The 17,321-nt window shown below is 33.5% G+C and overlaps 1 protein-coding gene across 1 annotated transcript; it reads right to left on the bottom strand.

The window, feature by feature from the left end:
• Nucleotides 1-497: 497 nt before the first annotated feature.
• LOC113871330 (CLIP-associated protein-like) lies at nt 498-15,497 on the bottom strand. Its single transcript, XM_027508384.1, has 21 exons — nt 14,895-15,497; nt 13,054-13,209; nt 12,858-12,920; nt 12,128-12,196; nt 11,832-11,997; nt 10,461-10,622; nt 9,683-9,780; nt 8,592-8,666; nt 8,443-8,511; nt 8,274-8,359; nt 8,083-8,200; nt 7,108-7,206; nt 6,672-7,029; nt 4,754-6,531; nt 3,841-3,942; nt 2,977-3,081; nt 2,765-2,839; nt 2,610-2,678; nt 2,411-2,479; nt 1,667-1,768; nt 498-1,068 (listed from the first exon to the last, which is right to left on the bottom strand). Exons 1-21 carry the CDS (start codon nt 15,225-15,227, stop codon nt 907-909), a joined length of 4,314 nt encoding a protein of 1,437 aa, XP_027364185.1. The 5' UTR covers nt 15,228-15,497; the 3' UTR covers nt 498-906.
• Between the last annotated feature and the right edge of the window lie 1,824 nt (nt 15,498-17,321).

Here is a 17,321-nt window from a genome sequence, read left to right as displayed (position 1 = left end):
AAAAAATAACAATTAGATCTATGGCAAAAATAAATTCAAGAAGGAAAAAAAAGAGAGCAGAAACCCAGACAACAACAAAAGAAGACTTCAGATAAATGCCCGACAAAAAAACTTGAAGTTTCAAGCTTAAATTAACAAAAAAATATATATTTAAAAAAAAAATGCAAGTGTCAACTAATTAAAGGATATATAAGGCAGAGAACTTTACTCTAAATTTGCTTAAAACATTTTAGAGAAGTGAGCCTCTCAAACTTGTATACCAAACATTCCTCATTATTGGATCGGGAATACTAAATCATAATATCAATCATAGATTTTAATAAAATGAATAAATAAATGAATTTTGTTAAACTTTAACTCTTAAGAGTTAAGACTAAATTTAAATATCTAAAAATAATGCATTCACTAAATTAAAGGCATAACATTTTAATAAATACTTTTTTTTCCAATAAAATGTTACAATTAATAGTTGTTCAAACTGATGCTTAAGAGCTGATGTCAACAATTTTTTATAAATAATAAGCTGTAGTGTCAAAGTGACAAGAATGCCACTGTATCCATGTTCTTAGCGACAAGAATTACAGCTTGAAAAGCTGCTTCCCAAAAAATTAAAATCTAAAACTGAAGTAACTGAACCAATGACAATCTCCTTCTCGAAAACCATTGAATATAATCAAAATAATGTTTCCTCAATGTAAATTACAACCGCACCGTATTCCACTACCAGCACTCACTAAAACCAACATTCAGCGGCAGGGAAAAAGGAACACAAAAAATATAAGACAAAGGTGAGGAAAGAAACACAGCGAAAACTCACCTGAAAAAATTCATGCACGCAATTTACAAAATACACAACAATGACAAAGAAAGCATTCAAAACCCACAAATTTTCGTCCGAATGATCTGCTAATCGTGAGTGACCTCAATTGACTTTCCTGTCCTTGCCTGTGAGATCCGATTTGCATAAATGGTAACCAACTTCAACTGTGTGCTGTTAAGCCCTTGCAAATACGGCAAAAAAGCTTTCCCTAGCATGATATAAATATCCACAAGACAGAAAACAACGGTCTGTACCATCCACCATAAACAAAAATAAATAAGAATAACGGAGGAGACCACTTATGAAAACAGAGAAAAATGACAGCAAGGGCATGTCAACAATTTCTAGAAAGTTGATAGAAACAAGAGCAGTTATCCTGTATAGCCAAAGCATAGCAATCGCTAGTAAATTAAAAGCAAAAAGAGACTATGAAGTGTCAAGATTGACCAGCCAACCCCCAAAACAAACAATTCTTATTTCCAGGGGAATACAAAGCTCCCTCGTACAAAGTGGTAAGCAAATAGTCCAAGTATTATGTCCTAATTATAAGAAATGTTTCAAATCATATTGCAGCCGGAGACCACCAGCAAAAGTCTTTCGAAGCAAGTTCAATAATCACAACAAAATTTCAAATAGGGATAACATTACTGTTGGAACATATCAACATTTTAATTAAGAACCAAATAGACCTCAAGAATCTAATCTCCCATTGGATAAGTTTGTCAGAACTACAAAACCACTTTACATCGTTATCTGACTGTCAGAATTTTTTACCACCCAATTTTCATTAAATATATGAAGTGGAGGACCATTAATTAATGGATGCAGATAAAAGACCCTCCGTACCTTACGAACATCGGCACTCTGGTTTCCAAAAGCTTCAAACAAGGCAGGCAGAAATGAGGGTAACTGGGCCATCAGTTCCTCTTCAGAGAGCCGCCCCACAAGCTGGAGAAGGGAATAATGTTGAAATTAAACATGATTATGTTTATGAAGAAAATTTAAATCATGTACAAAAAGGGGGATATAGTGAGTTATTAAAAATATGGAATATAATACAGACGGCGTACATGAACACAAATTTTGAGGGAAGAAAAAACGAATTTATTTTCAGTATTGGTTAGTGATAAGATATCGGTGTCATTTCGCACTGATATATAATTTAATGCTTTTCCGGAGAATGAAATTTTCAGACTAAGGTATAGTCAACATTAAGTATGAGATACAACTAACATTCATGAAGAAAGGAATCAGGGAATTGTGTATTCAGGACAGTTTTGACCTAAAAGTTCTTCAAAATTCAAAGGAATGACTTGATAACTGGAATAAAATAAATAAGTATATAAATATGTCAGCAGGGTCCCAGGATGTTATTTTATAAGTAATAAAAGCATAATGGAATTGGATATGAGTACAAAGGGGTTTCTTTCCCCATTTTGAAGCATTATTGATTCACAGGATACTTCCTTCCAGAATGGAACGAGGCTTCTAAAATAACATGTATATTAGAAAGTGGAATTCACAAAAAATGTGGTTTATCAGAAACCACTAGTCGAAGCAAAACTGACAAAAGGTTGTTCAAGTGAATACCTTTGTCAAGCAATTTATGCAAGTGACAAGAGTTTTCTCATCCTCAGTAACCAGTAGAGGGACAATAACCTGAAACATTTTAAATTCTAAATATGAGCTTGAACTTTTAAGTTAGTAATACAAATACCTGTTTCCTTCATCTAAACAATTTACCGGCAGGAAGGATAGCCAAAAAGTATAAAAATCAAGAAATACATACACTTAAACATCTGAATGGATCATGCTGAGATAAAACAATGGTCAAGCAGTGCTCTGCTTCATTTGAGACCTGAAGAAGGGATAGAAATTGCAGAGACTGGGAAGGGAAAGCAAATATATAAAAGGACAAACAAGGACATGGACAAAGTTAGTTACCTTGGGAACAATATCCTTCGTAACATTAAGCATCTTTTCAATTACAATCTCAACTGAATTCTCCATGGCATCTTTCTGGAAATAATAAAGACAAAGATAAAACAATCTCTTGTAATATCCCAAAATGCCCATGAGAGGAGAAATACGTGTAGCTGCAACTACTGTTATGAGCAAGGGCATAATCCAACAAAAACTGCGCAAACAGTACACACCTGGTTTTGAAGCATTTCAGCTATCAGCGAAAGCCCAAGCTCTCTGATTGAGGAATCTGAATCATCCAGCACCTCAAGCACAACTGTCAAAATCTGATTGAAGTACTGCAATTTGATAGAACACCAATTGATAAACCAATAAAATATAATATTGACTAAAATTATGTACAGTACAGCAATACTTGCAGTATCGGAGACAAAAGTCTCCTGCAGAGTATTCTCTGTCCACAAACTGCAAATAACAACTAATTTACACACTGTACTATCAAATATGATCAAATACATGACTGCCATCAGTTATTTTCTATGAATAACTGTCATCAAAGCAGCTTCTAGTTCTAATATAAAACAACTTATGCAGAATTAAGTTATTTTCTATCACATATACATTACATTACTGCTACTAATTTCTACCCAAAACTGCTAACATGATTGTTAACATGTCACATATATGATTTATATCTAATAATATGTGACTGCTCATGACAGTACTTAAAACAAATCCCATCACTATTAGGAACTATCAATACACAGAAGTAAATAGAAATATATATGTAACAGAACAAATTATGGATGTGTTTTCTTACAAGCAGAACATCTCTATCCATTGAAAAATTCACTAATACACAACTAGACATTTCATTTTGGAGAGGATGACTGAGAAAATACTTTAGATTAGCAAGATAAATAGCATTAAATAATATTAATATTAACAATCAAATAAAGAAAAAGCATGACAACAGGAAACCACATCTGTATGTTTATGAAGTTCAACAAACTACATCTTCCATTTCAAGTACAATTGACAATCATAAAACTTGATGGATATAGGAAGGAGAGAGATACTCATCAAATTAAACATACCTGAGTCCAAACAGAATGATCATTTGCTATAGAAGCTTCAACTAGCTGTTGAAGTGCAGTACGCTTTTTTGAAATAGGGCTTCCATCAACCCCACTGCATATCTACATAAAACAAATGCTATAACTAGGTCACAGAAAAACTAATATAACTACATTAAAATAAATTTAAGGAATGATTGTTTACAAGCATATGGACTAAATAAAGCTGTCTCCAAAACATAGGCTGAACCAGAAAATGTAAACCAGGCTGCTAAATGCATACTCATTTACACACTAACCCTCTGTTTTCAGTGGAAAGAAAATGGTGGAGGGAAAGAAAAAACATGAAATTTGTAGAGACAATTTTGAATTTTTGTTTCTACAAGTCAACTTTTATCTTCATTTTCCCTTCAACCAAACAAAAAAATACATTGGTATTCGTGCTTTCTTTCCACTCTCTATTTTCTTTCCTTTCACCCAAACAAAGCATAAATTTTTCAAAGAGGTGGAAACTTTTATTATTCAAGGAGGATTGCTTTAAAAATTGAACATAGAAATCAAGGAAAAAGTTTGGTTCCACCCCACCCATGCAATTGGTTCCACCCCAGCTCCACCTGCCAACACTTGTTCTTAAATGGTGATATGACTTGACAGCTTGAAAGAAGCCCTTGCCTATTCTTCGAAAGTTTCGGGTTAGCCCCAGCAACTTGGACAACTTTTACTACTTATAGAATTTGGCTGGTGTATTGTATCATTAACTGCAGCATCATGCTAGGTTTTGGGGTTTCTGCATCTATTTTGCAAAGAGATTTAGTAGATTTTTAGGCTGATGTATCCTTCCCCATAAGTACATTTCTCTTTCTAATGGAATCTTTATTTTGTCAAAAAACAAAATCACCATGCTGATTCATCATCTACTAGTTGCATAACTCACCAAATGAAGAATCTGAGGAATGCTGGGTCCTGTGTCAGTTATAGAGTTAATCTTCACATCTTCAGCTGATTGACGATTATGGTTCAATTCAGAAGGATGTTCTTTGACATGTCCAAAGTCTTCAGATATATTTAGATGTTCTAATGATGTCAGACCATTAACATCCAGATCGGATGACAGACCCTCAAAATTCATGCTACTGTCCACATGTCCTAGTTGGCTAGTTTGAAAGCCAAAGTTTTGACCCATTGAATTGACTGTGTAAGCAAGATCTTTAGTTTTTGAACCAAAAATATCATTATTAAAATCAGTTTGTTCCTCAGTTTCATCAGAAGCTGCTTGGCCAAGGCTGGCTTTAATCAGGGTTGAATCTTGGGAACTCCACTTCCTGCCACCATCACTATCCAGAGAACCAGTAGAATACCTTCCAATATAATGAGCTTTCCTAGATAAACCAGCATATCCCTCTTCAGAGGATGCTCCCACAACATCAGATGGGTCATAGGAAGACTTAGAACGTCGCTCCTTCTTGTTCTGCAGATAATTCACCAAGTCTACTTCAATGCGAGGGGTGCGCTGTTTAAGGGCTCGTCTCAAAGAATTTTGTTCATCAACAGACAAACTAAGGATAAAATTCAAAACAGCAGATGAATCAAAGTGAGAATACACCGATATAATGCATGTTATAGCTGCTTCTTTAAGCTTTGTATTTTTATCATGAACCAATGGGGCCAACTTGGCAAGCCATAATTTTAGGATTCCGATATTAGCAGCACCTTCTGGATTCATTGCATGCTTGTTAAAGGAACTTATTGCAAACTCAATAACAGCCAATTTTGCCTTTGGAGACCTTTGTTCATCAAGTGAGCGTAACAATGCAGGTAAGAGAGTATCTATGCTGTATGTTTTGCTAACAACTTCCAAATTCATTGAGCATGCTTGCCTAACAAGCTCTTTGGGGTCAATTAACCGAGAAAACACATGGGGTAACATTCGCTCCATGTAACCCTCAAAGGGCTTTCGACATGCCAAAATAATATCTGCAAGTGTGGAGAGAGCAGCCTGTGCAACTTTATGATGGGGATCATCCAAATGCTGAAAAAACAACTTCATTACCTTCTCAAAATTCTGGACTACTTCTTGAATTCCCTTTTGACCTTGCTGCAACAACGAGTGAAGATAATTAAAGGCAGCAACCCTAGCAGACCAGTCAGAACCTGAGCTAAGTCCTTCACTCAGTGCTTCAAGAAGAGATGCTGGTCCATCTACATAATTTGACATCTCCCCAAGAGATAATTGGCTATCATCAAAACTTCTCCTCCTGCCAGCAGACACACGTCCACCTACATGCTTTCTCAAAAGTGGCCTTTGGAAATTGGGTACATAACTATTCTGTGAATCCCTAAAGTTGCCTTCCCTATAATGGGTATCCACATACTGCCTTTCTATGTTGGGGTTTACATATCGCCTAGTCTCCCTCATGTCACTGTTTTCATCAACAGAACTTTTTTCTTGACATTTTTCAGTAGCCCTTCTACTTGAGTACGATGAAAATGCTGATAAGGGCTCAATACCAACATTACTATTATATGATAACCGACCAGAATCTTTGGAAGCTTGAATTTGCGTGATTATGTCGGACAAACCCAAACCACCATTTCGGTTACTACCTTTATTTGCACCAGAAGCAGTTGATTCAGTCATTAAGCTAGACAGATGATTAGATGCTGGGACAGCAGCTGGGAATGGCGGATCACGAGATGAGGGAGGGTCAACTCCTGCACTAGGGGCAATAAGAGATAAATTTAGCCGCTCATAAATGGTTTAAAAACCATACCACAAACATCAACCATTAACTGGCAACAAGTCCAGAAAATTGAGTTAAGAAATGTATTTAACAAGTAAACTTATTTGGTACCTAGATCCAAACTCGATGACCGGAGAGCAGATGAACCATGCTTATCAGACAAATCCAAACCCCTAAGCATGCTTTCAATAGCAGTGACCTTCTGTTTGCTTGCATGCAACACGCTTTCCAAACTTCGTTCTGTACCTTTACCAAGTGATTTGGCCTGTGAAAGAAGAACACCAGAGGATATAGAAGTCCCTGATGATAAACTTGAACTTCGGTCCATTGCAACAATAGCAGAAGTTCCATAACCAGTTAGATTAGAGGGAGCTGAAGCTTGACTAGTTAATGACATCAATGAACCTCTATCACGAATGGAAGGTGATGCATGTCGCCTATGCATTCCTCCATCCTCTTCATTTATTAACTGCGAGTTATGTTCACTTTAATAGAAGAATTAAGCCAAAAACTAAAGGATGAACAACACCTTCAAATAAGTATATACCCTTTGAATAGCAGAGTCAAAGGAAGAAAACAGGTGTCGGGAACGTTCTGGCCAAGTTTTCGCAAACATTCTGTAACACATCCTTGCAGTCGACCGCACCTGACGAGTTTAATACTGCAGTCATTTTTATGCACAAACAACTTGGCACCAATAACGTGGTAACATGAAAAATGTTGAGTCAACAAATGTGCTGACAAGCTTCTGTTTTAAAAGAAATTTTTTTTTTATGAAATGGAAAGAATAAGGTTTACCAGAGAAAACTGAAATATCTTAGTTTATATTGTAACCTAAACTGCATACTGCAAGAGAATTTACAGAAGTCTTACCAAACATGATTACACACTGAAACAGAGCAATGAAATAATGATGTCATTTTTGACAGTTCCTTCAACGGAAAAAAATTAACTGAATGCAAGTCAGATGATTTAAGTCACCAATTCTAAGTTCATAAGCAACATGGTAATAGAAGAGTGGTGAGTTTTTCACAACAGAACTTGCTCCTGTGGATATGTCATTTTACTAATATGTAGGTCAATTGATCATTAGACATCGCATTTGCAAATGAAGAAAATAAAGAGCTCTTAGAGGTTAGAAAGAATTAGACAAACAGCTAATCATAATAGCAGCTTTGCACCTGCATCAGTTTTATCATGAAAAGTTTCAGAATTGTGAGCACCCCCCCCCCCCACAACACACACACACACACACAATGCGACATAAAGCCAACCAGTAAAAAAATATATATATTTTTCCTTTCCTCACAAATTTAGCTTAAATATTGCATTTCATTACATACAGTATATGAGAACTGAAATTTTACCAAAATCAAAAGCAAACACAAGGAGAACCACTTTTACTTCCACAACTGCAAAGCACGCAACTATAAACGTGATGCAAATTCTTAACAGCTTAGAAATATGATGCACAGTCTATATTTATTAAAAACATCAAATAAGCTACAACTATAAAAGCTACCTCACTCATTGCGTCTGAGACACAACATCTAATCATATCCTCATATAAATCAGCTGATCGTTGTATTTCTGGTGCATCAGGCCAATGTTCTAGTATCAAAAGAGCATAATCACAACACCTGCAATACAAACGGTATTAATTAAAACCCAAAACTTTGCACACATTTATCACCAAGAGTAGATAATTCATACCTTGCACGAAGTATTGCACTACGATCATTTTTGGCACAATCAGCTATCCGAGGAAGCACACGAGCAACTTTGCAGTTGCGCAGCATCTGGACAGTAGAGGACAAAGGTGAAAAAACGATACTGCAAAGTTATAAAACAATACAATAATTTAATAAGCATGTTAAATTACCGTTTTTATGCAGTTATCTGCAGATTCCGCAATTACAAGCACTGTAATTACCACCAGCTTCAAAAGGACCTGATTACCAGATCCAGTATTAATTAAGATTTTAGAAACATCAAAAACAAGATTATCGCAGATTAAAAAGTTAAACTTACTGGTATGAACATTTCAGCACAAGCTTCAAAATCACCCAGGAGATCCTTTGACAAAAAGCATAATAGATGGCAACCCTAGAACAAAGCAAATACCAAACAGAAAACATTCATCTGTTAGTTGTAACATAATACAAAATTGATTATCTACTATTATGCTTCCTCCCAATATAAGAATCAGATCTAAGCCATTCAAACATCAGATCTGAAAAACATAAACAAATTTCAAACCAACATTTTTGCTTGAACTTGTTTTGAACTATGCTTAGAATCAACTTTTACATAAGTTCTTGATGGAAGGTTCAGGTCAGGCTGCATTAAATGTATCTTATACAGATCGTATAGGATAGCTATTTATCGTTTTGCACTTTTTTCTATTATGAATTTATGACACCATTAAGGATGCTCACGTTTCCAACATAAAGGAATGCAATATCAGCCCCCCAACCCCAATTTAAAATTAAATTGAATTTCACAAACTTTATTCTGACAGAACTCTTCATGAAAATCTCCCTCAACCAAAAACAAATAAAAAATGAAGATTTTGTATGTCAAGACAAGACAAACAAACATATTAAGGGGAGTATATCCTTTGTCATGAACCAACTACTCCAATAGCATGAGCTATTACATGAAGGCATGTTAATGGTTTATACTCCTATAACATCCCAAACATGCCCACTCACACAAGCCTTTTTTGGGCTTGAAGTGTGGATAATGATAGCCTAACTACCTTGTGCTTAATTTCAATATCTTTTTATCAGTGCAAGGATCAAATTTAGACAACTATGTCATTAAAGCTCTGACACCATATGAGAATTGAAAGCAGATTAGATCTACTATCCCAACCCCAAAACCTAACCCAAGGGATGGGGTAGCCCAAGCCATGATAACCGATACTTAGCCAATATGGGATCTTAACATCCTTCATGAAAATAAAAATGGCATTTCACTTTAAGTTTAAAATTTAAAAAGGCAGGGGGACTTCAACAGGAAATATGCACCAATCACCTTTAGTTCTAAAAAAGGAAAGTCAGAAGTCAGAACAAAAGGCTGTAGAAGAGAATATAAACCCAAAGAAAATATCAGTGTACCTGCTTCACAATGCTAGACCTTCGATCTGACAATTGTGTGCTTAAAGGTCCAACAAGCTGCTTCAAGAGTCCATTGAAAGACGGATAATCAGCAGCACCTGATAAGCAGAATATTCAAGGCATTGATCATTCATGCCACAGACAAAAGCAGATAAAGTAGCAGTGCATTTTAACATCTCAACGAAAATTACAATGAAGAGTAAAATGAAAAGGTAAAGCCAGTTTTCCTCAAATAATAGTAAAAATATATCTATTTTAAAAATAAAGTAAAGCAGAGAATTAAAATAAGTTATAGAACTTTAATAATGTTGACTCTAATCTGCTTCTAATTTAAACTGCAACTAATGTTTAAGCCATCCCTTCTTTGTACAAATAGAATTCCAAGAATCACACCCCTCCTCTATAAATGGACACATGGTTGACTGGTGACCCTCAATCTTAACAATGATGTCGTTAGAGCTATAGTTTATGTCCCCAAAACTTTTCCTCTGTTGTTTGCAATTACATTCGCTTTCATTATTCTTTGATGCAATATTTCAGTTAAACACGACTTACATATTGAATCAATATCTACAAGTAAAATCTAAGTAAAACTGTAAGATCACCATACACATCCTTCACAACAACCCCATGCTGAAGACTTAAACATATACCTACAATGACATTTGTTCTTGCCCTTCTAAACTCAAAATGAAAGAAATTTCATAAGATTGGATCCTGAGCATATAAAACTCAGTACATACTACATATTCCTGAAAAGAAGATGGGAAACACCAACCTCCCAAAACAAGCCCTTCAATTCTTTGCATGGCAGCAATACGAATTGACCAGTCCTTTTCTGGTACAAGTGTAGATGCAATCTTCTCTATTTCCCTCATTAACTCCTTCTCTGAATAGACCTTGATAGGTTCTATAGCTTTCTCCGTGACATCACCTTCTCCTGGTCATATTTAGTACAAAACAAAATATGTTGTTAGAATATATGAAAATATCCAATATTATCTTGATTATATCTTAGAATAATTTAGAGTTTACACTATCCCATAGAATTAGGTTTCAGATTTCTAATTGTTTCATGATTTTGTCCTTATTTAGTTAGGATTATAATCTATTATTAGTATAAATAAGGGTTAGTGTATTACGTTTTGATCATATTCAAGAGAATATTATTGAAAGTGCTCTCAATTTCCTCCCTGAATACCCAAAACACTGTAATTTTGAACACATTAATCAAGCACAACAAAATACCAAAAATATGGCTAACTAACAAAGCAATCATAAGTATAGATAGCATACTTGACTGACTCTATACAAAATGATAACAATATATCAACAAAACAACAACAACTTAGTCTTATCCACTAGATGAAGTTGGCTACATCCTACATGGATCACATGACACCATTAAGCTTGGTCAAAAACCAAATTTTATGATCCCACCCTAAACCCTAAAATGATAACAATATATTTGTTGAAAAATTTGAAACATATAACTTTGGATGTTATTCATCGCTTCTAACCATATAAATTTATCCTCCTTGAATCATTTTACTTCCACCACCAAATTCACGGTATATTTTCAAAATTTGCATTTGATGCTCTCATATCTACAATTGAAAAAGTGAAGAAGAAACTATGTCATTTGATTACTAAAATCAGTCCGGTCCCAGGACCACCATGTAATCCAAGGTAGAATCCCAATGCTTTTGCCAGTTAAATTTGTGGGATACCCCAAAAAGACATGCAAGCTAAAATATCCCAAAATTCTAATAATGATCAACATATGTTAATCATCACATTTACAAATCAATTGGAATAGCATCCTTATTATCAGAAGTTAAAATTCAAGCAATCCCAGCATGATTTAAAAGCTCTATTTATTGATATCATACAAAAGTATATCAAATTACTATCAAATGAAAGCAAATTCTTTATGCAAAATATTAGCTTGTCCATCTTAATTCCTAACCCCAATTTAAACATATGATCAAGTACTGTGCAGCTCATATTAAATGGAAAATAAGGAATAACTAAAGAGCAAGTTATCAGGCAAGTAGGCAAATGCAAGATGGAGATGAAAGATCTATTGATACTAAATTAGAATTTAGAATAGAAACATTTGCAATCCAAAAATTGAAAATATTCTAACCTCCAAAAAGAGAGTTCTCCCTTGATGAACTTTTAGCTTTTGGACTACTTTTCTTGGGATTAACACCCACAGGCTTAATTTCCCCAGCCATATAACCACTAGAAATACCATCTGAAGAGTGAACTTTTGGTTGAATTCCCTCCAACCTGGCATTTATAGCTTTCACCTGAAACAATTGTAATGCAATGAAAAAGGAATAATAAACCTTCACAGTAGTTGTTATGAAAATTTTAGCATGAGTAAAATATTAAAACAATACTAAAATCAGAAAACTGATTCTTTTGTTCAATGGTTACCAAAGATGAAGGAAGATTGTGGCGCTGAAGTTCATCACGAAATTGGGACCCAGCTTGTGCATACATCTCCTGAAGGAAGAAAGAGAGAGAGTATAAAAGAAGTGTATAGAGATTCATCTGAATTTCAATTCTACAAAACACTATCCTCAGGTATGCATATCATTATTCAATCAGCCTTTGCCTAGTGCATCATGATATTAACAACTAAAGCAATTAAAAAAAAAAAGCTAATCCAATTACACATAATCAAACAAAACTGAATAAATTGAATTAAAATCAGAATTCCAAACTCTCCAAAAGTTAGATGGAATCAATTTTTAAATTTAGTGGACCAGGTAATGTTTGCAAGATACGATCAGAAAAGTATTATGACAAATTTTGACATCAACTCTGACTGTCCAATATAGTCAACAATCCACACCTAGAATAGCTCTAACATCAAATTAAACCTTATACTAAAGCCACACCCATTTTTCCATTCCATAATATTTAAACAATAATGTGTTAATGATATTACCAATCACATCAGTATAAATGCACTCATAAACATAACTTTAAGCTAAAAAAACTAACAATTTTAGCAATTTTTTTCTTTTATAGCAAAGATATTAAATAATTTGAATAACTACTGAAACAGCATAAACCCCATTTTTTTGGATAACCAGCATGAACTTAACAATGTAAGCGAGTTCAAACAATATAAAATGACTACAGGGCAAGACATATTTACCTCAATGCACAAAATAGCTGCTTCCCTAACAGCAGGATTCGGATCATTCAGCAACTGTAAAATCTGACATTGATCAATTTTAAAAGGAGTCAATATCACATTCAAAAAAATATTGAACAATGAATAGGATATGTATTGCTTGTTTGCAAAATTCAACGAACATAGAGGAGGAAGATATTAAATTCAATGAACATACAGGAGGAAGAATAGCTCGTTGAAGGGGAAGTTCAGTAGATGAAAATAGACCAATAGCAGATGTGACAGTTCGCGCAAATTCTTCTCTGACTCTCCAGCTTTTGCATGTCCAAGCAAAGGACCCTGCTCTTTCAACAATTATTGTTGGAGATGAAACCTGAAAATAATAATAATAGCGAAAATAGTGTCTCAAAATGAAAGGAACTTGCAGGCCATTTATAACAAAATCAGCCCAAGGGGACAGTGGATTTTCTTCACATTTAGACAGACATAAATAAATACTAAAACACACATAGAATCATTATAAGTGTACTGAAGCTTTTTACTGAAAGGGTAAACACACAGAATTGTATTCCTATTTTTGAAAGAAAAATTCAAGTACAGTAAGGATATAGAGATAGATATATTCAAATTCAAAATTTATAGCCACGCAGAAATCCATTTATTTGTCAATATATAACCTAATGCTAACATCAACATTTCGCAATGAACCTAGCACAATGGGCAATGCATCGCAGTCATATACTCTGATAGCTTCCAGCTTAACCTGTTATAGACCTATCCTCATTCATACATATAATGTCTATAGCAGTTTATGGGTGGGTGCACGACTATTGATAAATGTTAAATTAACAGTGTGTGTGATGATAAATTTCAGCATATATATTAACGTGGCAATGTTTGGAAGAGATTATTATGGCTCCCGAAAGTGACATATAACCTTCCCTAAGCTCTTTTAGCTTATTCAATAAACTCTTTCAAGCTTATTTCAGTAAGCTTTACAATCAAACTTAAAATATAAGCTCTCATGTGATTAGATTATTGAATAAGCTTACAAAGTAATTTACCCAAACGTAACCTATATCCATTATCACAAAAAATAACCACTAGCAGATCATTGAAATTCACTCAAATGTAACTCAGGATGTCAACGGGCTACGGTACCTGTGGATAAAAATTGGCCTTGTACCCGCCCCATATCCGTGGGGGTAACCATTAAGTGAGTTTTAAGCAGATTTACCATTACATGCAGATATCTATGGATATCTGTGGGTATTTATTAGAAAAAAATTGTAAAGATAACCTAATATAAAATTATAATTAGAAGAAAAAATAATAAATCGCTTGAATTATAAAAATAGTACAATATTTTGTTCCAATAGCAAGAATACAATATTAAGTTAAATACATATTAAAATTATCATAAAATAATAATGTTAAGAACATATTTATTCGAATATGCATAACGATATTCTAATAATTTTGTGGGTACCCAGATACCTTACTACAACAGAATGTTATAGCTGCATGACAACACCTGGAGAGATCTTACAGTTAAAAGCACAATTCTGATTAAATATCTCGTGATATAATTTGGAAATAGGAAGCATAGACACTCCGACACAGATACACTAGCGAAACGCTCAGATAAGTGTCCCATTAATTAATAATAGTTTTAGTGAATAATTAAGATAAGATAATAAATTATCTTCTTTAATAAATGTAGTATATTATGATTTTTTTTTCTACATTATGTTAAAAATTTAAACACCACCAAATAATGAAGTGTAAAATGTCCATGCACAATTGCTAAGAATTAAATACCACCGAGCTTCCTCTTCATACACTCAAAGTCTTATTCCCGATCTTACTTTTCAACCGATATTCACTCTTTTCCTTTCACATGCTCGCTTTTCACTTTCCAAAACGCAGATTATGAGAATCTCTACTTTGCACCAATCTAGCTTATCTTTCTTTTGAACATCGAGCAGTTTCGTGCTCACGATTCACTAAATCGAACAGATATGCAAAAGATGTCGAATTAGAGGAACGGAAGGATACCTCCATGAGAGTGAGCAGGAGGCGTCTCGCGGCGTCGCGTACGGGCTGTTTGGCGTCTCCCAAGCGGTCGACGACGGCGGGAACAAGAGCATTGAAGTGAAGCTTAAAGTGGTCGCCGGCGAGAACGGCGGCTGATGCCAAGGCCTGAAGCGCGCCCTGAGAGACTCTGAAGCTACTGTCCTTCAAGAGATCCAAGCAACAATCGACGAGGGAAGTGACTTCACCGGAACTGAGACTCCTTCTAGAAGCTTCCAGAAGTTGGTGGAGGCGTTCGACGCCCGCCATCCTCTCCTTCGCATCCTTGGCGCGTGCGAGCTCAAGCGCTTCCTCCATTGCAGAGAGTTCGGATCTGGTGCGCGCGGGTGCAGATCTGGTTGAAGCTTTCCCAGATTCACCAGCGCATGGAGACCGTTGAGATAACTGCAGTGAGAAGTTGCGAAATGCAAATGCGAATGGAAATGCAACTGCGAATGCGAATGCGAAATTTAAGAGAAGGAGTGAAAGAGACGCTAAATTGAACGGAGAGAGGTTGCGGTTGGAGATAGAAAGCGAAAGAGAGAGTGGGGACTTGAATTGACGGAGGAGGAGACGATGGATGACGCAGAGATGAATGAAATGAAAATGATTTGAAAATGAAAACTAAACTATGCTTATGTGGTTGCGGTGGTTGCAAAATTAACCATTCGCCTCGTTCTAATTTACGATCCATACCACTGTTCTCGTGCTTTTATGATCCAACGACTACAGTCTTAGTTTAGTATTAAAAAATATATAACTTGTGCAAATTTGTAAATATAAAAATATTTTAGAATAATAAGTTTTATTGAATTTTATAATTATTAATGTATTTAATTGTGTTAAAATTTTAATTTTTAATAAAATATTATCATACATAATTTTTTATTATATATAGTGTTGTATCAGTTTTAAAAAATTTGTTAAAAATAATTTAATTGTTTAAAGTTAAATAATTAATAAAAAAATTAGTAAGATATTTTTATAATTTTACCATAGAAATGTGTTATTTTTAATAAAAATTGATTTTAAATGCTTAACTCAATTTTAAAATTTGAGATTAACAAAATAAAAAGCATGTAAATTATTCATGTAACAATTATTTATATAAAATTATGGGTTGATTATCATAAAATATATAAATATATAATTTCAGTATTTTTAATTTAATTACACTTTTAAAATTAATAATAAATTACATTACACGATATTTTTTATATTTATATTTTTTAAAATATTTATAAATATCCCTAAATACCTATAATTTTGTTGTCATTTGAATTGATATTAAATTTTATTTTATTTTCAGACTTTTTTATTCAATTTAACCCTTTAAATTTAATTTGATTTTGAGTTTAGCTTTTATTTTTTTCACTTCAATTTAACAATATTATTTTAATTTTTTTTCATTTTTTAATTTAGCTAAATTTTTTTAAATAATAGCATTTTTACAATATTTTTTCTTATTTTACATTTTATGTGCATCGTAGTAAAAATTCAAATTATTATTAAAAAAATTAATTAATGGCGCATTATTCAATTTTTTTCATCACTTGATCAATTTTAACTTATTATTTTTTTTATCAAATTTCATATATCTATTTTTTAGTTTTAATTATTTTTATTGTGAACTATCAAACTCCAAAACATTATCTAAATTAAATAAAATTAAAAGAAGAAGCAAATTTTAAATAAAAATATAGAAAATATATTTTAAATTATTAAATTGAATAAAAATAAAGATGATTAAATCAAAAATGTATTTAAACCTAAAAAAAAAATACAATTTAAACTAAATTACATTTTTTTGTCCCTTAATTATTGTATTTGTTTGATTTTAGTCTTTCAACTTTTAATTATAAATTTTTAAGCCTTCTATTTTTTAATTTAATAAATTTTATTATTTTATTAAGTTATCATCTAATTTTTAACCATAACTAAACACTCTTTTTCTTCCTTCTCTGTCTAAATTTGTCAGTACTGTACCCTCTCTCTACCCGATTGTTGTCATTAGCAACGTGAAGGTGTCTCTATTTTTGCGAGGCACCCTTTGATTTGCATAAGTGTTAGCTACTGATTTTGGAATATGTTAGGGTGCAACTCTCCTATGTTTTTTTTCTTTTTACATCTTATTCTGTAAAAAATATTTATATGATAAGAGATTAATAATTTATCTCCCAGACATATTAACATGTACACTCGCATTTTTTAATGATTGATTGTTTGGTTGTTGTATGTGTTCAGGATGCTTGCATCTATTAGGTTCGTCAATATTTCTATGCAGATTTATAGAGAAGAGAAAAAGAATATGAAAGAAATATTAGAATGACTTCTAAAGATGATTCAGAAACCTCAGCTATGTTTCAGCTTTCTATTTCTAGCTTGTTTCTTAGTGTGAGTATTATTTGCACC

The sequence above is a fragment of the Abrus precatorius genome, unplaced genomic scaffold, assembly GCF_003935025.1.
Source record: "Abrus precatorius isolate BTA unplaced genomic scaffold, Abrus_2018 Scaffold7, whole genome shotgun sequence".
Classification (NCBI taxonomy): domain Eukaryota; kingdom Viridiplantae; phylum Streptophyta; class Magnoliopsida; order Fabales; family Fabaceae; genus Abrus; species Abrus precatorius.
Note: the sequence above shows the minus strand (reverse complement) of the source record. Positions and strands in the feature narration are given on the sequence as shown.